Genomic DNA, 26087 nt, shown 5'->3' on the forward strand with positions numbered 1-26087 from the left:
CATGGTCTTTGGGGTCGAGGCCCTAGTCCTCTGACCCCTCCCCATCACCTCTGCCCACAGAGGAATCTTGCACCCAGTTCTATCACCCAGACAAGGAGGACGGAATGCTGAGCAAGCTGTGCCACAAGGACATGTGCCGCTGTGCTGAGGGTGGGTGCAGTGGGGCCAGGAGGGGCAGCCCTGAGAGAACCATGCTCATCCCATCCCTGGGGGGAGGGGGTGTCCCAAGGGTCCCCAAACACCACCCTCGGGGGCAACCAAAGGGGAGAGGTCTGGGGCTCGCCAGGCTTATTTGCAGGGGGCCCCAGATGGGACTGGGACTTAGCCATGTCCCCATCCCCTGCCCCCCACCCTGCAGAGAACTGCTTCATTCACCAGGAGGACAGCAAAGTTACCACAGATGACCGGCTGGATAAGGCCTGTGAGCCAGGAGTGGATTATGGTGAGTGGAAGCCTGTAGGGAGGCTTCATGATTGGAGGGGTGCAAAATGTGTCACTTTGTGAGCAGCAGCATGCACAGGTGTGAGTCTGTGAGCAACAGTGTGCACGGGTGCATTGTGCCTCTCTGTGTGTCTGAGCAGTGGTGTGCATGGATGTGTGTGAGAGACAGTATGCATTGGTGTGTGTGAGAGAGCATAACAGTGTGCATGGGTATGAGTGTGTGACAGTGTACACAGGTGTGAGGTGTGAAAGAGCAATAGTGTGTGCAAGTGTGCATGGGTGTGTGAGCAATGGTGTGCATTTGTGTATGTTTGTGATAGTGTCCATGGGTGTGTGTGTGATAGCATGAGTGTATGTGTGGTGCGTGACTGAGCAACGTGTATGACTGCATGTGTGAGAATGGCAGCATTGATGGGTTTGTGGGTGCTGTGTGACAGTGTGTGCATGTGTGTGAGAGCAACAGTGTGCATGTGTATGAATGTGTGTGAGCGACAGTGTACATGGGTGTGAGTGTGTGTGTGTGAGAGAACAACAGTCTGCATGGGTTTTTGAGTGTGTGTGAAGTGCGAGCAATGATGCACGTGGCTGTGTGTAGCTGTGGTTGTGTGTATGTGTGACCATGAGGCTGCATTTGTGTCCAGCCATGGTTGTGTGAGATCGTGTTTCTGGATGGTTTTGGCTATGAGCAGCTATAGTTGTGCAGTTGATTGTAGTAGTGGGAGATGTGAATGTGTATATAGCGGTGACTTGAGTGTGACCGAGTGTGTCTGGGTGGACTGTAGGCGTGACAGGGCGTGGAAGTGCATGTGTGCGGTTGGGGGACGCCGCCTGCCCGGGTGTGTTTGTGGCCGAGGGTGCCCGGAGCCAAGGCAGCCCGGGACCCTCTCTGCACCCTCATCCCCTCCCCCCGCAGTGTACAAGACCAGGCTGGTCAAGAAGGAGCTGTCCGATGACTTTGACGACTACATCATGGTCATCGAGCAGATCATCAAGTCAGGTCAGCCCTGCAGGCTCTGCCTCTCCACCCCCACCCTGGAGTTCCCACCTTCTTCCCCTCGCTCAGCTTCCCTCTCCCCCACCCCAGGCACGGATGAGGTGCGGCAGGGACAGCAGCGCAGGTTCATCAGCCACATCAAGTGCAGAGAAGCCCTGAAGCTGAAGGAGGGGAGTCTCTACCTCATCTGGGGCCTCTCCACCGACCTATGGGGGGAGAAGCCCAAGTGAGTGCCCGCCCTGTGCACGCATGCGCGGCCGCGCCCCGCCGCCCCGCCCCCTGCTGACTCGTGGTCCCTCCCCGTCCCCCTCCCCCTCAGCACCAGCTACATCATCGGGAAGGACACCTGGGTGGAGCCGTGGCCCGAGGCCGAGGACTGCCAGGACGAGGAGTACCAGAAGCTCTGCCAGGACCTGGGCACTTTCACTGAGAACATGATCGTGTTTGGCTGCCCCAACTGAACCTCTGCCCCCCCCCCCCACCCCCGTACCCCAATAAAGCTTCAGTTACCTTTAGGTGTCTGCAAAGTCCAGAGGTCTTGGAGGGAAAGAGGCAGCTGAGATCACCAGCCACTTCGCCTGCATCTCAGCTCCCTCCTACCTGAAATCTCATCTGAGTCACCCTCCATCCCCTCCTGCAGTTCACCTGCCAGGTACTGGCCTCCTCACCTGAAGAGGATGTGCCTGCCTTACCTGCACCTGGCCTGAAGGGCACCTGCAACTTCCCCTGCATCTCCCCACCATCCTTTCCTGAATTTTCATTTGCACCCTTCACCTCCATCCTCACCTGCATCCTCACCTGCATCATTACCTGTGTTTTCTCTGCATTCTCATCTGGGTCTTCACCTGCTTCTTCACCTGCATCCTCCTCGGTATCTCTTCTTGCGTTCTTACCAGCACCCTTACCTACGTTCTTGTTCCGGTTTGCTAATGTTGCTGTTTTGCAAAATACCAGAAATGGATTGACTTCTATAAAGGGGGTTTATTTGGTTACAAATTTACAGTCTGAAGGCCATGAAATGTCCAAATTAAGGTATCAACATGAGTATACCTTCATTGAAGGAAGGCCAGTGGCATCTGGAAAACCTCTGTTAGCTGAACTCCTCTCTCAGCTCCTGTGAGTTCTTCAAAATGTTGCTCTTGGGGTGTTTTTGCCCTCTCTTAGCTTCTCTAGAGCAAACTCTGGGCTACCATCTCCAAAGCCTCAGCAAAAATCTGCTTTCAATGGCTGTCTCCAAAACCTCTGTCTCAGCTGCTCTGTGTCTGGGCCTGTGTGGCTCTTTTTAAAGTACTCCAGTGATCCAATAAAGACCTACTCTGAATGGGCTGGGCAACACCTCCATAGAAATAATCCAATGAGAGGTTGATTGAGTCACATCTCCATGGAAACACTGAACCAATAGGTTCCAACCTAATCAACACTAATACATCTGCCCCCACAAGATTTTGTCAAAAAACATGGCATTTTAGGGGACATAATACATCCAAACCAGCACAGTGCTCATCTGTGTTCTTATTTGCATTATTATTTGCTCCCTGCCTCACCTGCTCCCAGCCTGACATGCACCTGCATCTTCCCCTACAGCTTACCTCCATCCTTACCTCAATTCCCTTTTGCATCCTTCACCACCATCCTCACCTGCATCCACAGCTGCGTTACCTGTGTTTTCTTTGCGTTCTCATCTACATCTTTACCTGCATCTTACCTGTACTCTCCTCTGTTCTTACCAGCATCCTCACCTGTGTATTCACCTGTCTCCTCACCTATCTTTACTAGCATCCGAACCTACCATCTTCCTCTGCTTCTCACCTTCATGCTCACCTGCATCTTCACCTGAGTTCTCACCTGTTCTCATTTTCACCCCATTTCCTCCTCATCTGCAGTTCACTTTCACCTCATTTCTGATCCTACCTGAATCCCATCTGCCCTCCTCTGGGCTCACCCCACCCTCCTAGTCCCAAGTTTCTAGAAGGGCCTGAACAAGCTAGTCAAGGGGTCAGGTTGGAGTGTGTCATGTGGCTACGCTCAGGAGGAAGTGATGAAAAGGGGCAGGCAGGACACTATTTCTGGCTGGATCCTGTGAAGCGGAAGGCATGACTCAGCAGTTGGGGAGGGGACGTGGGGGCTGATGTGGTGACAGCGTCACCCGGCGCTGTGTGGGCAACATGAGCCACGAGCCCATGGGGACCACTGGCTACCATGGTGACGGGGGCCCCCAGGCCTCTCTTCTAACCACACCTCTAGTCCATTGGGAACTGGAAGGGGGTGTTCAAGGGTGGCATCTGGGTTCCCACCTCTGGGACAAGTCGTCATTAAAAAAAAAACAGCAAACAAACCCTGAGCTTGGAAATCACCCCTTAGGGCTTCTAGATGTGGGAAACCCTCACTTCCCAACTCCAGAAATGTTGGGGGAAAAGACTCAGCCCATTCCCTTTCCCTCCAGCCTCCAATGGTCAGAGTCCCCTGTTAAAGGGAAGCCCCGTGCCTCATTACTCATCGAGCATCCCAGCAGACACCTGCCAGGCCCACCACTTTACTTCTTTCCTGTCCATCTTCTCATTTCTTTCCTTGCCCATTTCCCTTTTCTCTGGGATTCATTTATTCATTTCTTAAACATTTTTTTTCGAGCACTTGTACTAGGCTCTGGGGATAAAGCTGTGAACAGCATTTCTTCTTTTTTTTAAATTCAATTTTATTGAGATATAGTCATATAACATACAATCCTTCAAAGTGTACAATCAGTTGTTCATAGTTGTGGATTGATCACCACAATCTTTGAACATTCTCATTACTCCAAAAAATAAAATAAAAATTAGAGTAACATTCCATTCCCCTCCTCCCCCCATTGTTCATTTACTTTTTTTCACACTCATTCATTTTTTTTTAACTTTATCAAAAAATTGAAAAAAACAGTAAAAAAACATTTCAAACACCAAAACAAAGGAATAAAAAAAAACCCAAATAACCTAAAATAACTACATTGCTTCCAACATGTTCCTTTCCTACCCCAAGAAAATAGACAGACTATAACCCAACAGAGGCATAAGAAAAACAAATAACCTAAAATAATTACATTTCTGTGAACTTGTTCCTACTATACGCTCCAGAAATTAACAAACCATAGTCATTCCAGAACATTACATTTACCCTCCATAACTCATCTGTTCTTATTAGATTATCATTCCTCCACTATTTGCTGTCTATCACTAGGTCCCCTACATTCTGCAATATAAACCATTTATTTCCCACTTTTCACAGTGTTCATGTTAGTGGTAACACACAATCTCTCTCTTTTTGTGCCTGGCTTATTTCGCTTGGCATTATGTCTTCAAGGTTCATCCATGTTGTCATATGTTTCATGACATCGTTCCTTCTTACTGTTGTGTAGTATTCCATCATGTGTATATACCACATTTTATTTATCCACCCATCTGTGAACAGCATTTCTTAAGATTTCATGAGATTCCTGTGAATCTTAAATTCTAAAAAGGGGAGAAGGAAAAGCACTCAAAAAAAAAAATGGTCAAGTTGATTTCAGACAGTGTGGATATACAAGAAGGAAAGTAAAATGGGACAACCTGAGAGAGCTGCCTGGAGTGGCTCCAGCAGGTGAGAAAATTTAGAGTGAGTGGTCAGGGAAAACTCCTGGAAGGGGGTGATTCTTAAGTGGAGATGTAGATGAAAAGATGAAACCAGCTCTGGGAGATGCTGGGAAGTGTGTTCCAGGCAGAGAGAACAGATGTGCAAAGGCCGTGCATTGGCTGGAGAGCACATGCTTCAGGAAAAGGCAAGGACCACAGGTGAAGACCATTTGGCATTCATTCCAAGCTCAGGGGTTAGCAAATATTTTCCCTAGAGGTCTAGATATAAATATTTTAGGCTTTGTGGGTCAAGAGGCAAAATAAAGGCTATCAAGAAGATACTTATAAAACAAGAGAAAAATCTGCATTGTCCTGCCCTTTGTACTTGGGGTGGGCTGTCCATGGTGGTGGACATGCTTTGCACCCAGTTGCTAAAGATATTCTTGGGACAAAGATCAGAGGGATCAAGGCAAGGAGTCAGAAGGGCCCAGCAGATGCAGGAGATCAGTTCAGTGACATCTGGATCACAGAGGACCTTTCTTTTAGGAGAACCTAGCTATGATATCCTTTTTGTTTTTCATTTCATTATTTATTTAGATATTTAAGCTCTCGCATTAGGTTTTTACAAGCTGGCAAATACTGACAAATTTTTTCTCCCACAGAATGTTAACCACGCATTCCCAGACAATATAAATATACAGTTGAACTAACATTAATACACATCATCATTTTCTCAATTAGTTAATAAAACAAATTATCAAGATCCAAATATTAAGTTACATAGTTCAAAAGACATGTAAAATATTAGATGTCGCTGAATCCATTAGCAGAAACCTACATCTTTTTTTGCAAAAGTGGATGGGAAGAGAAGGAAAAAAAATCACACTTTAAACAAAAATGACAGTTGGGAAACAACTTCCAATAGATATGGAAAAAGTGACAAGAATTTCAGAAATCTTATGATTAGGAATGAATCATTGTAGCTACCATAACGAAGCATCTCTACCATTTAAAAAAGTATTTAGTAAATTAAAGAGCATATTCTAAATATTCTGCACAAGTCAAAAGCAACATTTTACTAAAAATATTTAATAGCCTTCTCCCATTCATTTGTCAGGCCTTCCAGGTTAAGTTGCATCCCAAAGTGCAAACATTAAATTAACTTTGTCTTTTTTTGTCTGGAGATGTTAAAAGACATGGGCTTCTATGCAATGTAGACTTTCAAAATGCAGGTTTTCTGTCATGTCACAAAATGTGATTTATAGAGAGATATTAAATAATCACCACCAGATGTGGTAAAAATCCAACAAAATCCAATGATTGCACAAATTTGAGGTGTACAGTCAAATAAACATACAGGCCCTACTTTCAATGTTTGGAACAATTGAAGGAATAAACCACATAAAGCCGAGAGTGTTCATAGTTCCTGGGATTTTAAGTTCTGTATGACACTAAAAATATACAAGAGATGTGCTGAATATTTTGGCACCAAATCTCTCTAAATTTCTTATATATTGATAAGATTCTGGCAAGGGAATAGATTTAAAGAAGGAATAACTCAATACTGCATGATTTCAGGAAAGCCCAATTGTTACAAATGATAAGCCCATTTTAAATGCTGTCCAGCAAGAAACTTTTGCTAAGTGTCCAAAAAGGCTGATTGTAACCCAAACATAGAGGTTGCAATTCTGTCAAACTTGCAGCACAGTAAAATTCTTTTCAATACTTCTGTGGAAGCATCATTAGACTTATTCATCAACATGTTGGCTAATATGTATGACAAATTGAGGTCCTCTCTCAAGTTCCAAAGTTGTACACATAGGCACACAAGCACTCACATGCATGCAAACATATACACGTATGCACATACACAGAAGCAGCACACATCTTCACACATATGCACAAATACCAACATGCCTGTATACACAAACATGCAATGCACACACACACGTTTGCTTGTGTGTGTGCACACAGATGCATGTACCTTCACACACACGTGACACATGCACACACACAACCATGGCTGTACACACATGCACACAAGTACATGCACATGCCTGTACACATGCACAAAAGCACAGAATGCATACACACATATCTGCATGTGTGCATACAAAGATGCGTGCACCTTCATACATATGTGCATATATGCACACAGACACCTATGGCTCTGCACACATGCACATGTGTATACCTGTGCACACACAGATGCATGCACACTTGCACACATAAATGGCCACTTGAACATGTGTGCACACACGTTAACACACTCATGCATGCACATACACCTGCACAACTGCACACCCACAGCCGCCACTCCTTTACTCCACTCTTCTATATTCCACTTCATTGATCACCTCCTAAAACACTGTATTTTGTTTTCTTGTTTATCAAGTTCATTGTCTTTCTCTCCTGAATGTGAGCTTTGTGACAGCAGGGACTCTCCCCTGTTTGGTGCACTCTGGCGTCCCCCAGCCCAGAAGGCATCCAGCACCCAGGAGGCTCTGCTCAATCAACATTTGGTAACCGAGTGAATGCTGCCCAGAAGGGGAGCTGGGGTCCCCCCTCCCTGCTCTCCACCTGAGTCACATTGTCGGATGCCTCTGGAAAGTGTAAGCAGCTGCACGAGTGAGAGTGACACAGGGACAGGGGCGGAGGTGGGACAGGAAGAGACGAGGGCGAATCGGTAAAGGGGAGGGGCTGAACCCTAGCACTAAAGGCCTCCCCGGGCCGCGAAGTGTGCTTGTCTGCAGCGTGCGAAGCCCAGGAGCATTGGGCAATTGCGGTTTCCTCTGAGCCCGCAGGAGCCCGTCGTGCCAGCCCTGCCCCGGGCGTCTCGGAGACTGATCTGCCGGGGCATGGAGGAGGCCACTGTGAGGCCTTCGGTGTTCGTGGTGGACGGACAGTCTGACATTCCATTCAGGAGGCTGGAGCGTGGCCGTTGGCGGCGGTCCTGCAGCGCAGCCCGGCTGGGCCTGGGTCTCCTGCTTCTGCTGCTGGGGGCCGGGCTGGTCGTGGAGGGCTGGTTCCTGGTCCAGATGCACTGGCGCCTGGGAGAGATTGGCGCCCGCCTGCTGGTGAGCGAGGCCCTGGGCCCGCTGCGGGGTGCGGGTGCGGGTGGGGGTGGGGTGGAGTCTCCTGTGTCATTTGGCGTTTGCGTGTGCGCAGGTCTTGTGGCCCACTCAGAGCATCCAGCTCCACCTCTGACTTGCTGGAAGCCCCCGGGGCAAGTTAATGCACGTCTCTGAGCCTCAGTTACCTCTTCTGTGAAATGGGCATGATAATAAGCCTGCCCACCTCTTAGGGTTACCTGGGTATGAAACACTAGATAAGTGTTTATTCTATAAATAAAAATTAAGAATTTGTGGATGTTCAGATCTCTGGACGTGTGGACATAAACAGCAAACACGTGGATTTGGAACTGTGACACTTGGTTGGCCCACCGGAAGTGCTCAACCAATGAACCAGCATGAATATAATGGGTTATTGGACGCTCCGCCATTTTCCCTGTGTGATCGTCTCTAATCCTGTTTGAGTGCCCATGTCCCTTGGACTCTCTCTCTGCTTTGTTTCTGGTTGGCTGTGGATGCATCTCTCTGTCCGTCTGCCCATATCTGTGGGCCTGTATATGTCCCCCAAGGCTGTGACTGTGCGGTCTTTCCCATTTTCCATTCTGTGTCTCTGTGCCCTTCTTCCTGGGTCTAGATCTGGGGATCCCAGTGGACCTGTGCTGTGCCCCCAGATCCACTACCTACATGCCCACGGCCCCTGCACTGTTCTTGTGTGTGTCTATTTCTGGGTCTGTGTGGATCCGTAGACCCACATGGATCCGTGAACCACGACTCCATGTGTGTACATTTGCAAGCATCTTAGTGTGCCTTGTACTGGTGCATGTTAGTGTCACGGTTCCAAATTCACGTGTTTGCTGTTTATGTCCACACATCCAGGGGTCTGAATATCCACAAATTCTTAATTTTTATTTATAGAATAAACACTTATCTAGGGTGTACTATGTGCCAGGCACTTTCTTATGCTTTACATGTATAAGTTCATTAAATTCTAAGCAGGTATGACTGATATTACCATTTGACAGAGAGGGAAACCGAGGCACAGGGCGGCTACAAGGCTGCAGGCCCAGGCTGTGGGCACGTGGCTGTGTGTACGTGTCTGAGGGTGGTGGATGTGGTCTGTGTGTCTCATATCCTTGTGTGTGTGGGAGGCTGGGGCGTGGCCTCTGGGCCCTCACCGTGGGTGCCTCTGCATTTTCAGGAAGGAGAAGCAGAATCCTGGGACCAACTGGTGCCAGGTGAGTTGGGGTCCCGGACCCTGGGGCAGACGTGGGGAAGGTTCCCACGCTGCCTGCACCCCTTCCCCGTATTGCCCAATGTGATTTGCACAACTAGCCTGAGCCCCACAGGTGCCCCTCCCCGAGGCCTGAGAAGCAGAAGTTGGGGTCACTCCGGAAGGGGTGGGGCCGGTACCGGGAGATGGACGGGATGACCCCTGAGGACACTAGGCCTTGTCCTTCTGCCCCTGTAATGCCTCACACCTGTAATCTCTGACCCTCTGTCTGCAGAGCGGAGGTCCCATCAAACCAATCCAGCAGCACATCTCACAGGTGAGCTTGATTGTGGGTCTGGTTGTGGAGTGGGGTTCAGGTTTCCCTGGGGATACCTGATGAGTCCCAGTTTGTAGAAATTCCCTGCTGCACTGAGGCACTGACCCCAAAGGGACATCTATAAGGCAGCCTCGGACACCCTCCATCCACTTATTCATTCAATATTCATTCAATATCTATAGCTCTGGGGCTAGATGGCCTGGACCCATGTATTTCTTATTTTATTTCTTTAGTAAGCCCTTAAATAAGGCTTACTATGTGCCAGGCATTGTAATATGGTTTACACATATTAATTCATTAAATCCAAAGCAGTGCTATTAATATCTCCATTTGACAGGGAGGGAAACAGAGGCACAAGGTGGTTATGAGGCTGCTGGACTGCGGCGTGTTCTTCCTTGGTTCCTTGGTTCTGCTGCCTACAAATTTTTTTTAAAAGCAGTTTATTGAGATGTATTCACACACCATACAATCCATCCAAAGTGTACAATCCATGGCTCTCAGTATAATCAGACTTGTGCATTCATCACCACAGTCAATTTTAGAACATTTTCATTACTTCAAAAAGAAAACCCCCATACCCCTTCCACTTAACATTGATATAGTACCTTTGTTACAACAGATGAAATAATAACAAAATATTTCTCTTAACTATAGTCCATAGTGCTTACAAGTTTTGAGGCTTCTGACAAGTCACTTAATTGCCCTGTGCCTCAGTTTCCCCCTTTGCAAAGCAAGTGACTTTGCCTCCCCCTGCCTCAGTTTCCCCATCTGCAAAGTGGAATGAAATGAGTTAAGATGCATGAAAAGCAAGTTACTTTGCTGCTTGCTGCCTCAGTTTCCCCATCTGCAACGTAGGGATGAAATGAGTTAAGATGCATGAAAAGCAAGTTACTTTGCCTCTCTGTGCCTCGGTTTCCCCATCTGCAAAGTGTGGGCAAAGTGAATTAACACATATAAAGCCCTCCGGCAGCCTAGCTTGGAGGTGGAGGCTCAGAGAGGGGTGGCAACTGGTCTAGGGGCGTTCGGCAAGCCCGCGGTGTGTGCTGACCGCCCCCCTCATCTCCTTCCCCAGGGGCCAACTCCAGCCTGTCGCGCAGTGGGGGCCCTCTGCTGTGGGAGACACAGCTGGGCCTGGCCTTCCTGAGGGGCCTCAGCTACCGCAACGGGGCGCTGGTGATCTCCCGGGCCGGCTACTATTACGTCTACTCCAAAGTGCAGCTGGGCGGCGTGGGCTGCCCCCAGGGGCCGGCCGGCAGCCTGCCCGTCACCCACGGCCTCTATAAGCGCACAGCCCGCTACCCCAAGGAGCTGGAGCTCCTGGTCAGCCGGCGGTCACCCTGTGGGCGGACGGCCGGCTCCCGCGTCTGGTGGGACAGCAGCTTCCTGGGAGGCTTGGTGCAGCTGGAGGCTGGGGAGGAGGTGGTCGTGCGGGTGCCGGATGAGCGCCTGGTCAGACTCCGCGACGGAACCCGGTCCTACTTTGGGATGTTCCTGGTGTGAAGGAGGGGGTAACAGAGGATTGAGCTGAGAGGGGGGGGGTCTTATAGGCAGAGATGTAAGAGGTTTGCTCAGCAGAGAGAAAACCAAGCAAGCAGAGATCTTGGAGGGCACCCCTGGGGGAACCCAAAACTCGGCAAGTGACCAAGAATCTGACTCTTCCAAGAGGCTGAAGACCCTTGGAAGGCAGCTCTGGGGATCAAAGGAGACTGCAGACCCTGCCCTGGATAATTCTGAACCCAAAGACCCAGAGACTTGGGGGTCTGCAATCCCCAAGAGTGGCATAAAGCTGATTTTCCTGATATTCAGGAAGAAGGGGAGAGGAGTGGGTATTTATGCTTTTGATTCAGAGGAATGTGGAACTTGGGGGCCAGGGACTTGGCTGGGGACAAGAAACGCAGCACCCCACCCCCTGCCCACTCTCAGAGTGTGGGTGGGGGGCGGGATTCATCCTCAAGACTCATCCGTGTGGAGGGCGAGACCGCCGGAGGGTCATCATCACACACACCATTTCCACCCACGGGCTTGTGGTCAGTCTGCAGCCTGGTCATGCAAAAGTACATCAGGGCACACAGACGCAGCAGTGTGCTGGTAAACACTTAACAACTGGCTCTCCTGCGAGGGGGGCGGCTTAGTGGAATTTGCCAATTTCCGTGGTGTAAATGCCCCTACTGCGGCTGATTTCCGGCTGTGAATATATCACCTAACGGTTTGTTGTATGCCGCCTCCGCTAAGAACACATTCTATCTGGGCGGGATGGGGGTGGGACTCGGTGAGAGTAGAGATAATGGCTGTTTTGGCCACTGCTGTGTCCTCAGCATCCAGCTCAGGGCTTGAAATATGATAGGCACTCGGGAAATGAGAGAGAGGCAGAGAAAGAGAGAGAGAGAGGGAGAGAGAGAGAGAGAGAGAGAGAGAGAGAGAGAGAGAGGGAGGGAGAGGGAGAGAGAGAGACAGAGAGAGAGAGAGAGAGAGAGAGAGAGAGAGAGAGAGAGAGAGAGAGAGAGAGAAGGGGAAGGGGAAGGGGAAGAAGGAGAGAAGAGATGGAGGCAGAGAAGGAGGGAGAGAAAGAGAAAGGAAAAAAGAAAGAAAGGAAGGAAGAATATACACATACCTATAGCATCATAGAGAATCTATCACACAGCTCCACAATCTCAGCTACTCTTTCATAGTCCCACATTCATGTACCCAGAGCTTCAGGTCTGCACACAAGTGTCCTGGGCAGCATGCCAAATACACAGCCACAGATGCTGCATTACAACCCTACACAGCACAATCACATACACATCCCAAGACAGCATTGCAATCACTGAGACACTACAACACAGCCACACCCAGACACACACAACCACACAATTACACACAAATTGCAGACGGCACTGCCACCACATAGTCACCTGTGTCACAGTCATACCCGGTCAGACTTCCAAATGCTGCATCATGATCAAATCTTGGTATGCACACAGCAGCGCAATCACAAGCACACTACATCACACACACACACACACACACACACACAACCTGAGGCTCCTCCCCAGCCAAGACTAATGAATCCTGGAGTTAGGACAGATCTTGTCCCCAGGCCTGGGCCCTTGACTTCTGGTACTTGAAATAAATGGCAAACAGTTGCACCTGGGTTTGTCTGGTTCTTGGGGGAGGAAAGGTGGGGCAGGGTTGTGAGGCCTGGAGGGCCCCAAGGGAAAGAGCTGGTTTAGGGGTGGTGGTGGTTAATCTCAGCCAGTGAGAGGCAGAGGAATTGACAGAATGACCCATGGAGGTCATTTTACAGATGAGGGGCCCAAACCCATGCCCGGGTCTGCCTTCCCCTCAAATCCACAAAACCTATTGAAGTGATAGCTGCATTCTGCAAAGCACCCTTCTGGAGACATCCAGGACAGACTGACAGCCTACCAAGCCCATTGGAAACTTGGAATGAGTGGGAGCATGGGGGAAGGGCATGGAGGTCAGATAATGACATGCATACGAATCAGCTTATCTATGCAAATGAGCAGGTGCCACGGTGGGGCTGGAGGGAGAACTCAGTTCCCGGTACCCTCTGATCAGAGCACAGGTGCTAGAGAAGAAGGAATTATTATTGCTATTGTTGATCTTGTAATTGTCACTATTGCACAGACCAGGGTGAAAAACAAGCTTTTCAATCAGACAGTCCTGGGTTCAAATTCCATTCTGTCGCTTACCAGCTTTGGGACCTGGGGCAAGTCTTGTCACTTCTCAGTGCCTCAGTTTCCTGATCTGTAAAGTGGGGCTGACAACAGTACTCTCCTCTAGGTCAGTTTTAAAGATTAAATAGGATCAGGCATGGAAACTGTTTGGCATGGTGCCTAGCACACAGTAAGAGCTCAATAAGTGTGCAGGTGCCTTACGTGATTTAGGGAGATTAAGGAAGACTAACGTGTTGGGCATTGTTCCAGTTTGCTAATGCTGCCATTTTGCAAAATGTTAGAAATGGATCGGCTTCTTTAAAGGGGATTTATATGGTTGCAAACTTACAGTCTTAAGGCCATAAGGTGTCCAAGGTAAGGCAAAGGCTGATGGCATCTGAAAACCTCTGTTAGCTGGGAAGGCACGTGACTGGCATCCCCTTGCTCTCAGGTTGCATTTCAAAATGGCTTTCTCCAAAATGTCAGTGTCAGCTTCCAAGGGCCGTCTTCAAAATGTGTCTCTTAGCTGCAGTAAGTGTCTGGGCCTGTGTGGTTCTCTTTTAAAGTACTCTAGTAATTAAATCAAGACCCATCTTGAATGGGTGGGGTCCACATCTCCATGGAAATAATCTATTCAAATGTATCACCTACAATTGGGTGGGTCACATCTCCATGGAAACACTCAATCAAAGGATTCCAACCTAATCAACACTAATACGTCTGCTCCCACATGATTGCATCAAAGAACACGGTGTTTTGGGGGACAGAATACAACCAAACTGGCACAGGCACTTTCCAAATGCTGGGAAATTTGTGTGAGCTACGTCTTTTTATGCACGCCACAGCTCTGGGAAGGAGCTATCAGTGTACTATGTTCCAGATGCAGGGACGTCCCCTTCCCTCCCACTAGAGGCAAACTGAGTCCCTTGCTGGGCTGGTGGGAGGTGGGGTAGTCCCAAATGCTCATCTCCAGCCCCTGTGAAGTTTCCTTTACTCTCTCCACAGCCTCTCTTATTTCAGTGGCTTTAGTCGGGGAGAAAAAGGTGTGGGGGCAGTGTATTTTTAAAAGCCACACCAGTAGCCACTGACTTCCGCTTGCGGATGGAATCTCTCACTAGGTTTGGGTTGCAAAGATCATTTCTAGGAGGTGTCTCTCAGCCTTAAGGAGGAGGAGGGAAGAGAGAAGAGGGAGGGAGGAAGGCAAGGTGGGGGAAGGAAGGAGGAGGAGGGTTGGGGGCTGGGATGGAGGGGCAGAGGCTCCTGCAGCAGGGGCCTGAACCCCAGTTTGATTTCAGATGAAGTGTGGGGACAGGAAGCCCCTAACCCAGGCCATCGACCTACTTTTCAAACTTCTGAGAAGTTTATCTACTTTATTTCCGCTTTCACCTCCTGTGCTTCAGGATCTTGTCAGATTTCACCCTCACTGCACATAGAACCGACTCTTCCTTACAACCCGAAGTCCACCACCCCTGCCCTGACCCCCCAGTCTCTGGGTAGGAAACCGTCCCCCATCTCTTCACCTCCTGCCAAAACCTAGAGGTGGCGATAGTAAAAATAATGGTGATAAAATAATTTATTAATTTCATAGGATGCTGTTATGGCTCTCCTGCTAAATGCCATTGTGTGCAAACACTTGCCACACAGCGTCTCAGAGAAAAAGTGTGTTTGTTACTCTAGAGTCAGACGATGGGGGTTCAAATCCTCACTCTACCATGTTCCAGCTGAAACACCTTGGAGCCATCCCTGGCTTCTCCGTGCTTCAGTTTCGTCATCTGTCAAACAGGGAGAATAGCGACCCCTTCCTTATACTGATTTTTGTGAGGTTACACGACTTAAGCCGTTAAGTATTTTTGCAGAGTTTGGTCCACAGTGAGCTCTTTAATCCTTCATAGGTATTTTTTTTTTTTTTTTGTAAGTAGCATTGTAACTGCAAGCAAGTTTAAATTTCTGCTTCTTTTCAAGTGTTACATCAAAGGTGGCCTTACATAACAACTCTGGTCACTGAGTGTGTTTTTTAAAATGGGCATTAGTAGCCAGTATTTAAACATCAGAAAATTTTGCTTATGGGCAAAATTCAGATTTCTGGATTCTCTTGGAAAGTTGGAAAGTGTGACGATCATCTGGGCTGGGTATCAGCTGCCCCCTTGGGACAGCTCGTGACCTCACCAATTTGCCACAGTCCCCACCCCTCCTGGCTGTCTTCCACATGGAGGCTGAATGTCGGTTGCCTTTCATCAGTGTGTTGTGCTGTTGTTTTCCTTAAAGGAATAGTAATTATTAATTATAACTCACACTGTGTGCCAGGCACTGTGTTAAGTGTACGTTAACTGAGTTAAATTCACTCTAATTCTCTCAGTGACTTGTGGGGGGGAGGCTACTATTATTATCCCCTTCTTATGGATGGAGAAACCCAGGTGCAGAAGGTTAAATTATTTCTCCACCAGAGATGCGGAAACACGTGGCAGCCTGAGATGACCACTGGTTTCAAGAAAAACAAGAAAGTGCATCGTTCTATGTACACATTTAGTGGCTTACAACCACATGCATTTATTATCTCACGGTTCTGGGGGTCAGAGGTCCAAACTGAGTCTTAGGAGGCTAACATCAAGGTGTCTGCAGGCCAGCCTTCCTTCTGGAAGCTCTAAGAGAGAATCTTTCTTTGCCTTTTCCATCTTCTGGAGGTGGCCTGCATTTCTTGGCTTTTTCTTCCATCTCCAAATCCAGCAGCATCACATCTTTGACTCTCTCCCTCTGACTCTCCCCATCCTGCCTCCCTTTTGTAAGGATGCTTGGGGTGACATTGGGTTCACTAGAATAATCCAGGATAGTATCTCCATCTCAGGGTCCTTCATTTAATCACACCTGCAAGTCCCTTTTGTAAGATACCATGTTCACAGTTTCCAGGTGTTCTGGTTTGCTAGAGCTGCTGTTATGCAAAATACCATAAACGAATTGGCTTTTATACAGGGGGTTTATTTGGTTATGAATTTACAGTCTGAAGGCCATGAAAACATCCAAATGAAGGCATCAACACAAGTATACCTTCACCAAAGGAAGGCCAATGGCATCCGGAACAACTCTGTTGGCTGGGAAGGTACATGGCTGGCGTCTGCTGATCCCAGATTGTGTTCTGGCTCCTCTCTCAGCTCCTGTGCTTTCTTTAAAATGTTGCTCTTGGGGTGTTTTGTCCTCTCTTAGCTTCTCTGCAGCAAATTCTCTGCTGCAAAGTCTGCTTTCAAAGGGCATCTCCAAAATGTTGCTCTATAAGTTGCAGCTCCTCTCTCAGCTCCTATGCATTCTTCAAAGTGTCCCTCTTGGCTGTAGCAAGCTCGCTCCTTCTGTCTGAGATTATATAGTGCTCTAGTAAACTAATCAAGGCCCATGGTGAATGGGCAGGGCCACACTTCCATGGAAATTATCTAATCAGAGTTATCACCTACAGTTGGGTGGGTCACATCTCCATGGAAACAGTCAAAGAATTACAACCTAACCAACACCAATACATCTGGCCACACAAGATTGCATCAAAGATAATGGCGTTTTGGGGGACATAATACATTCAAACTGGCACAGTCCCTGTTCCCATTTTTCTACTCATCCGTCCATACACTGGGTAAAGGGAGTGTGATCCACAAGGTTTTCACAATCACACTGTCACCCTTTGTAAGCTACATAGTTATACAATCATCTTCAAGAGTCAAGGCCACTGGGTTGGAGTTTGATAGTTTCAGGTATTTACTTCTAGCTATTCCAATTCACTAAAACCTAGAAAGGGAGAAAGGGATATCCATATAGTGCATAAGAATGTCCACCAGAGTGACCTCTCAACTCCATTTGAAATCTCTCAGTCATTGAAACTTTATTTTGTTTCGTTTCGCATCCTCCTTTTGATCAATAAGATGTTCTCAATCCCATGATGCCAGGTCCAGATTCATCCCCGGGGGTCATATCCTGCATTGCCAGGGAATTAGCTCTTTTTTAACATTTTTTATTGTGAAATACATATATTCAGAAAGCACATTTTAACAAGTAGTTATACAGCAACTCTCAAAGTATGGTATGGGTTACAGTTCCACAAATTCAGCGATTTCTTTCTAGCTATTCAAATACACTAGAGACTAAAAAGAAATAATCTATTAACTCTTGATGGCATTTGAGTCTGCAACCCTTGAACAATATAACATGGATTACGACAGCAGTGTGTGAAGGTGCAGGAGGGGATTGGCATTTGATCTTTCAGTTGATAAAGTGGAGAGTAGAGGGGAAGAAGAAGATTCTAAGCAAAGAGAAAAACTTCTGCAAAGGCTCTGAGGCAGGAAGGAGCTTGGAGATAGGGAAGATATGAGCAGTGGTCAGAGGGGTTGGAGGGGGATGAGATGCGGGACTTTGAAGGCCATTGGGATTTTGAATTTGATTAAATTTGGTCAAGCCATTAGAAGATATTTTTAAATTGCTAATGCCCTAGGAATTTAAAAAGTAAATTCTTATTAGGGAAATTTGTGAACATATACCAAAAAGGGAGAAAATAGTCTAAAGACCCCACACACACCCTCCCAGATTCATTCAATAGTTTCAATGTTCTGCCACGCTTCCTTGATTGACTGCCTCCCTTTTCATTTTCATATAGTTTCAGACCTCATCTCATTTCACCACCACTCCCCCCACAGTATTTTAAATGCATTTCTAAGAGATTAGGGATTTTATTTAGCATAACCGTATAGCCATGATGACACTCAACAAAATAACAAACATATATTAATAACATGTTACCCAGTGTCTGCATCACTCATGGAGCATTTTGTCTCCTATCCACCCCCCTCAAAAAAAATTTGGAACTGAATCTTATCAAGCCTCACGTTCCAACAGTTAGTTTATAGCAGGGATTGGCAAACTATAGTCCGGGGCCAAATCTGGTTGTCCCCCTGTTTTTGTATAGCCCTGAAGCAAGAATGGTTTTTACATTTTTAAGCAGTTGAAAAAAAAATCAGAAGAATCATATTTCAAGATGTGAAAATTTTATGAAATTCCCACTTCAGTGCCTGCACATAAACTTTTATTAGAACACAGCCAATCTCATTCATTTACATACTATCTATGATGGATTTTGTACTCAATAATAGAATTGAATAGTTGCATCAGAGACTGCATGGCCACAAAACCAAAAATGTTTACTACCTGGCTCTTTACAGAAAATGTTCACTGACCCTTGGGTTACAGGATGTGGGGATGAAAGAATATATTCAATGAAACCATAAGAGTGGAATCAGCATAAACTAGACGGTGGGAAATTCTACAGGACAAATAATCTGGTGTCTTCAATGGCTTAGGGGGGAAACACAGGTACATGAGAGAAAAAATACTTATAGATTTTTTTAAAAAAGTAGTATTTATTTTACATTTTTCACAGAGTTCACATTAGTGGTAACATACAATCTCTCTCTTTTTGTGTCTGGCTTATTTCTCAGCATTATGTCTTCAAGGCTCATCCATGCCATCATAAGTTTTACATCATCATTCCTTCTTTCTGCCTTGTAGTATTCCATTCTGTGTATATACCACATTTTGTTTATCCACTCGTCTGTTGAAGGACATTTGGATTGTTTCTATTTCTTGGCAATTGTGAATAATGCCGCTATGAACATCGGTGTGCAAATATCTGTCCGTGTCATTGTTTTCAGATCTTCTGGATATAGAGACAGACAGCAACTAGTGAAAGGGGAATGATAATCTAATAAGAACAGATTATCTATTGAGAGTAATCTCAATGTTATGGGAATGCTCAGGAATGATTCAGGTTTGTAAATTTTCTTGGGTATGGTAGGAACATGTTGGAAGCAATGTGGTTATTTTAGGTTATTTGTTTTTCTTATTTCTTTGTTTTGTTTAGTTTGATTTTTTAAAAAAAGTTTTATAAAGTAAAAAAGCTATTGCTTTAAAAAAATTAGGTCAATGTAATTATTTTAGGTTATTTGGATTTTCTTATGTCTTTGCTTGAATATGGTTTGTTAGTTTTCTGGGGTATGGTAGGAACATGTTGGAAGCAATGTAGCTATTTTAGGTTGTTTTCCTTATTTCTTTGGTTATGGTTTGTTAATTTTCTTAGGGTATGGTAGGAACATAAAAAAAAGTAACAGATGTGGTTCATGAATGCAGTGCATGCAGACTGTGTTTGAATCCAACCATAAGGAGATAATTTTGAAACAACTGAGGAAATTGAACACTGGAGGATTTTCAGCAGGGGACTGATGTGACTGGTTTTGTCCTTTGGAAGGCTGCCCCTCTGTTCTGGAGGATAGGGGAAGCAGGGAGGGATGGGAGCCAGAAAAAGCAAGTGCACAGAAGCCTCTTAGGAGGGGAGGAGGAGATGTTAAGAGAGGTGGCTCTGTTCAGAGAGGGGCAGAAGACTCCAGCATCAAGGCTAAGGGCAGGGTTTGGTGTAAGGAGAGAGACAGACAAAAAAGCTCAGACTTCTCAGGGGAAGCTGTTTTTGCATCCCACCCCTTCCCCAGCTCACCCATCCCTGGGTCCCTCCCTCTGTCCCAGCCCTGACCACAGGGGGCTGTGAATGTCTTGCACATCTCTGACACCTGCACCCACCCTGAGGGCTCCTCAAGGACAGGAATGGGGGAATAGGTTATTTTCGGATCGAGAGGGGTCCAGAAAAAAAGGTGCTGCAGGATGTCTGCAAAGGGAGAGATCCCAGTGATCTAGAGCCACAGATGGCTGATTGAGGGTCAGGGGAAAAACTCAGGGTCATCCTGGCTGCAGAGGAGGGTGACATGGCAGGTGGGACAGAAGAACATAAGGCAGGACAAGGGAGATTGCAAATGACAGGGTGTAGAATTCTGATATCCGTGATTGGTCATAAGGAGCCAGGGGCAGCAGTCAACCAATGGTGGATGGGATTTGGTGGATAAATATCCAGCTTCCTGGTCCTTGTGTTGGCTCTCTCCCCACTTCCTTCCTCTTGTTTCCTGGGGTCACTTCTGTAGCAGACAGACCCTGTGGGCAACCCCAGTAATTCCTGATTCCTGATGTCCTTGCTCCTGTATAATTTCCCTCTCGAGTGCAGGAAGAACCTGACTTGCTTCTAACCAGTAGAATATGGCAAAGGTGAAGGGATGTGACTCCCCTGATTAGGTTCTATCATATAAGATTCTTTCTTAGCAGACAGGAGAGATTCTCATACAGTCCTCAAAGGAGCATGCTACCTCGTTGTGAGCTACCTCTGGAGAGGTCCATGTAGCAAGGAAGTGCAGGTGTCCTCTAGAAGCTGAGAGCCTCAGTCCTACAACCATATGGACTGAATTCTGCCAACAACGAGGTGAGCTTGGAAGAGCACCCAAGCTCCAGAAAAGAGTGCAGTTGATGACAACTGGATTGTAGCCTTGTGAGACCCAAATCAGATGACCCAGCTAAGCTAGACACATGACCCAAAGAAACTGAGGTAATAAATGTGTGCTGTTTTAAGCTTCCAAATTTGTGGGTAAATTTTTTGCCCCCAAATTCTTGTCTAAGGGTCTTTTCCCATGAGAGCCCAAAACTGAGACAAAAATATAGCATACATGAATTTCAATCCACAAAATGTGCAAAAACGTAACTTTTAAAAATGAATCATGCAACTTAATTTGTATTTCTAGATCCCTTTGCACCAGGATGCTGGAAACTTGATATCAGTCAGTTTGGGAACTATCCCTCCCCACATGCTCCTTTCCCAAGACTTGAAGGAGAGGCATTAGGGGTGAGGGAGTGATCCACCCAGTTCTCGAGTGATATGTTGACACGTGCCCACCAAAACACCCACCATGGGTCTGCTCCTGACTGGTGCTCTCCATCCTTGTCCCTGTGATCTATTGGAAGTGGTGCATTCTCTGCCACTCCTGAGCCTTGCTCATAAGGCTGATTTTCAGCCAGGTTGGGGCACAGGAAGCTCTTTGAGGCTGTCTGTGGCTTCAACTGCCCAGACATGTCACTGAGTCATTTCCTCTTTGGTCCTGCAGCCTCTTCTGTGCTGCTGTGGGGAGCAGGGCACAAGCCCCTTCTGGAGTTGAGTCTCCCCCAAACTTCTCTGGAGGACTTTCCATGATCCCAGAACACCACCCAGAAAGCAGGTCATGGGAACTTCCCCCTACTTCTCCTCCTTCTGCCAGCCCAGGGTACTCTTGCTCTTGACTGGGGGCAGGGGAGGGCACTGGAGGTAGGGTCCTTATAAGTGAAAGAAGGAGGTAAGGAAGACTGAGTCAGAGAAGGGTATGTGACAATGGATGCAAAGGTTGGAGTGATGCAATTTCTGGAAGGGAGCCACCAGCTAAGGAGTGCAGGCAGCCTCTGGAAGTTGGAAAAGGCAAGGAAATGGATTTACCACTAGAACATCCAGAAGAAACTCAACACTGCTGACACCTTGATTTTAGCCCATTGAGACTGACTTTGGACTTCTGATCTCCAGAACTGTAAGATAATGGATTTGCATTGTTTTAAGTCACTGAATTTGTGGTAATTTGTTGGAGCAGCAACAGGAAACCAATACAGCAGGAATATAGCACCCACTCCAGTCCACCCCTTTATGCGGCTGGGAGCCATTTGCTTTGTAAATGGATTGTCTTAGTTTGCCAGGCCGTTATAACAAATTCCATACAATGGGTTTTGGCTTAACAATAGAAATGTATTGGCTCATAATTTTGAGGGTAGAGGAAGCCCAAAGTCAAGATATCAGTGGGGCTTGTTATCTCCCAGAGTGCATGGTGTTCTGGAGCTGGCTGCTGACAATTCTTGGCGTTCCTTGGCTTGTATCTTTGCCTCCCACCACATGATGATGCCTCTTTTTCTGGCTTCTGTGACTTCTGGGTTCTCTTTACAAAGCCTCCAGTAATATGGATTAAGACCCATCCTGATTCAGTTGGCCACACCTTAACTAATAATACCTTCAAAAGGTCCTATTGACAATGGGTTCACACTCACAGGGACATGGATTCAGATTAAGAGCATGTATTTGTTGAGGGTTGTTCCAGTTTGCTAATGCTGCCATTATACAAAATACCAGAAATGGGTTGGCTTTTATAAATGGGGTTTATTTGGTTACAAATTTTCAGTCTGAAGGCCATGAAAACATCCAGATTAAAGCATCAACATGAGTATACCTTCATTGAAGGAAGGCCAATGGTGCCCAGAAAACCTCTGTTGGCTGGGAGGGCATGTGGCTGGCATCTGCTGATCCTGGGTTGTGTTCTAGCTCCTCTCTCAGCTCCTATGCATTCTTCAAAATGTTGCTCTTAGGGTGTTTTGTCCTCTCTTAGGTTCTCCGGTGCAAACTCTGGGCCAGCATCTCCAAAGTGTCAGCAAAACTCTGCTTTCAGTGGCCGTCTCCAAATGTCCTCTCCGCTGCTCTCCAAAATGTCGCTCTCAGCTTCTCTGAGTTCCTGTTTGTGAGCCCTTTTATAGGACTCCAGTGATTAAATCAAGACTCAACCTGAAGTGTGGGGTACATTATCTCCATGGAAGTAATTCAATCAAATGGATCATCCACAGTTGATTGAGTCACATCTCTATGGAAACACTCAGTCAGAGGATTCTAACCTAATCAACACTAATACATTTGCCCCTACAAGATTGCATTAAAGAACATTGCATTTTGGGGGACACAATACATCCAAACTGGCACAGGGGTATACAATGCAATTTACCACTTGGAGTCACAGCATTTGGGGATAACTGATGCAGGATTCTTGTTAGTCTCTTTTCCGACAAGAAAATGAAGGTTGGTTGGAGGAGTTTCAGCCTCCACTGCTGCAGATGAATCTAGTGATCTCAAGTGGTACTCATCATTTTCCCTTTGTACCCACTCTAGATCCCCTTTACCCTCAGCTAGCACTACTGCTAGTCTAGGTGACTTATCAGGCAAGGTGACCCAGATCCTCATCTACAAGGGTTCTGAGACCTTAGTCACCACAGAGCATTATATTTGATTTACATCTTAGTTGGTGGAGAGTATGGAGGGGAGTGATTTAAGAGGCTTCCACTTAGCCTTATCCACAGAAACAATTTCCTGACACCTGATCTACTCAATGATTTCCATGTGCCAAGGGCTTAATATGCATCCACTGTTTTAAATCTTCACAACCAGCCTCCAATGTCAACACTGTTACTATCCCCTAACTACAGATGAGGAAACACTGTTACTATCCCCTAACTGCAGATGAGGAAACTGATGCACAGGAAGATGAAGTAACTGGCCCAAGGTCATTCATCTACTAAGTAGTGGAGACTTCTGACTCCAGAGCCCTTGCTCTGAACCACTTTCCTATGCAGCAACTATGTTGTAGACCTATATTATTATTATTATCCATTATTATCCGTTCCCCAACTGATGGGCACATGTATTGTTTCACGGGACATTACATTTCTGGCATATTGCATTTTGGCAGCTTTAGCAAACTTACACAATGCCACAAGAACAAGAAATCAAAGACTGATATCTATTAGGAATATAGATGCAAAAATCCTCAGCAAAATACAAGCAAACCAAATCCAACAGCACAGTAAAAGAATTATACACCACAGCCAAATGGGATTTAGCCCAGATATGCAAGCATCACCCAAGATAAGAAAATCAATTAATGTAATACATCACATTCACAGAATGAAGGGAAAAAACACATGATCATCTCAATGAATGCAGAAAAGGCATTTGATAAAATCTTGCACCCCTTCTTGATCTAAACACTTAGAACTCTAGGAACAGAAGAAAATTTCCTCAACCTGATAAAGGGCATATATTAAAAGACCACAGAAAACGTCATACTTAATAGTGAAAGACTGAAAACTTTCCAAGATCAGGAATGAGGCAAGGATGCCCACTGCCACCACTATTATTCCACATTGTACTGGAAGTTGTAGACAAAACAATAAGGCAAGAAAAAGAAATAAAAATCATCCAAATTGGAAGAGAAGGAAAACTTTCCCTGTTTGCCATTGATATGATCCTGAGTACAGAAAATCGTGAAAAATCCACAATAAACATTTTAGAGCTAATACATGAATTCTGCAATGTGGCAGGGTATAAGATCAACACCCCCAAATCAGTAGTGTTTCTACACACTAGGAATGAACAATCAGAAGAGTCCAAGAAAAAATTCCTTTTATAATAGCAACTAAAAGAATCAAATATCAGGAATAAATCCAACGAAAGTTGTAAAGGACTTGTACACAGAAAACTTAAAACATTGTTAAAAGAAATCAAAGTCCTAAATAAGTGGAAGGACATTCTGTGTTCATGCATTGGAAGACTAAATATCATTAGGATGTCAATTCTATCCAAAGTGACTTACAGATTCAATGCAATCCCAATCAAAATTCCAACAACCTTGTTTGCAGAAATAAAAAAGCCAATCATTAAATTTATATGGAAGGAAATTGATCCAAGATGGTGGATTAGGAGAGACAGAACAAAATACTTCTCTGTGAAAAACACTAGATAAAAGACAGAAGGTGCTCTAGAATACCAGTTCCAGCACTGCAACAGCTTGACAAGGTCTGCTAAATACATAGGGACTGTGCACTTGGTGAAACCAAGAGTCTGCACTCAGAAACAAGTGAATGAAGCTGCTGGGGAAACATCAGCCATGCCACAGTGAGTGAAACTGGGGGTTGGCATTTGGAGATGGATTAATTAAAAAACCCCAAAAGTGGCTGTGGATCTGGCAGCAAGAGCAATGCATTTGAGCATGGTGGGGAGTGCCTTCCACACCCCAGGCACCTGCCTCAGTATCTGGCATGGGTGATAGCCTTTTGGACACCTGAAACTAATTGTCCCAGAGCTAGGAAGGTGGAGGTCCATGGGAGGGGGAAGTTACCACACCCCATACAGCCATCTCAATGGGCTGGGAACACCCCTGCACAGCACTGCAGCCCAGAGCTTCCCTAGGGAATTGTGCTAACCTGTGACATTGCACAGTCTTCCCTCCATGGAGGCCCATGGAGGGCATGGCTTGGAGGCGGCATCCCATGTGGAAGTCCCAAGGTCCCTAAACCAATCCCAGGTACTTGTGGGCCCACAGCAGAGAGAGACTGTGGGGAACCTGAGCTGAATGGGTGGGCTCATGAAACAGCTTTAAGTCTCCAGGAACAGCTGGGAGATTTCAGTTTTAAAGCCACCTTCCCTCCCTAACTGCACAGGGCACACCCCCCAACCTCAGGGCTGGCTGCACCAACTATACATGGAAATTTGGTGCACTGATTGGACCTGCACAAGATTCAGACTTCCACTTTCCATGTAGATGAAGTTGGGGAGAACTGGCTTGAGGGTAATTGATGGCTCAGGGGCGCCATCTCCTTATAAGTCAGAGAAAGTGCACTTCACCAAGCTGTAGCTCTGACAAATTATAGATAATTATTCAAATAAGCCTGCATATTCTAAAAGAACCCTATCAAGATAAGCAAATGCCAAGAGGCCAAAAACAACAGAAAATTTTAAAGCATATGAAGAAACTAGAATATATGGATAACCCAAACCGAAACCCCCAAATAAAAAAATCAGAGGAGATACAGTACTTGGAGAAATTAATCAAAGAAGTAATCACAAGAAGATCATGGCACAGGTTATAAAGGACATGAGGAAGACCCTAGAAGAGCATAAAGAAGAATTTGCACGAGTAAATAAAAAAATAGACAATTTTATGGAAATAAAAGAAACTGTTGCTCAAATTAAAAAGATTCTGGATACACACAGTACTAGATTAGAGGAAGCTGAGGAAAGAATAAGCAGACTTGAAGAGTGCAGGATGGAAAGTGAAAGTATG

At 46.2% G+C, this 26087-nt stretch overlaps 2 protein-coding genes across 2 annotated transcripts in view; both read left to right on the top strand.

The window, feature by feature from the left end:
• Window positions 1-1950, top strand: part of LOC119525397 (complement C3-like) — a 30056-nt gene extending 28106 nt beyond the window's left edge. The window contains exons 37-41 of the mRNA XM_037824106.1: window positions 61-150; window positions 359-442; window positions 1355-1438; window positions 1526-1661; window positions 1755-1950. Of these exons, the coding sequence (XP_037680034.1) occupies window positions 61-150; window positions 359-442; window positions 1355-1438; window positions 1526-1661; window positions 1755-1896 (536 nt within the window). The 3' untranslated portion in view covers window positions 1897-1950. The remainder of the gene's footprint in view (window positions 1-60; window positions 151-358; window positions 443-1354; window positions 1439-1525; window positions 1662-1754) is intronic.
• A 2823-nt stretch (window positions 1951-4773) lies between these two features.
• TNFSF14 (TNF superfamily member 14) lies at window positions 4774-12053 on the top strand. Its single transcript, XM_037824277.1, has 4 exons — window positions 4774-8093; window positions 9286-9322; window positions 9593-9634; window positions 10707-12053. Exons 1-4 carry the CDS (start codon window positions 7875-7877, stop codon window positions 11132-11134), a joined length of 726 nt encoding a protein of 241 aa, XP_037680205.1. The 5' UTR covers window positions 4774-7874; the 3' UTR covers window positions 11135-12053.
• Window positions 12054-26087: the final 14034 nt, after the last annotated feature.

The sequence above is a fragment of the Choloepus didactylus genome (genome assembly GCF_015220235.1).
Source record: "Choloepus didactylus isolate mChoDid1 chromosome 25 unlocalized genomic scaffold, mChoDid1.pri SUPER_25_unloc1, whole genome shotgun sequence".
Taxonomy (NCBI): Eukaryota; Metazoa; Chordata; class Mammalia; order Pilosa; family Megalonychidae; genus Choloepus; species Choloepus didactylus.

Excerpts from the sequence above, each read along its gene's own strand:
- TNFSF14 (XM_037824277.1), top strand. The coding sequence starts at position 7,875 with ATGGAGGAGGCCACTGTGAGGCCTTCGGTGTTCGTGGTGGACGGACAG. Across the intron at positions 8,094-9,285 it reads AGATTGGCGCCCGCCTGCTG|GAAGGAGAAGCAGAATCCTG; the intron begins GTGAGCGAGGCC and ends CTGCATTTTCAG. Across the intron at positions 9,635-10,706 it reads TCCAGCAGCACATCTCACAG|GGGCCAACTCCAGCCTGTCG; the intron begins GTGAGCTTGATT and ends CTCCTTCCCCAG.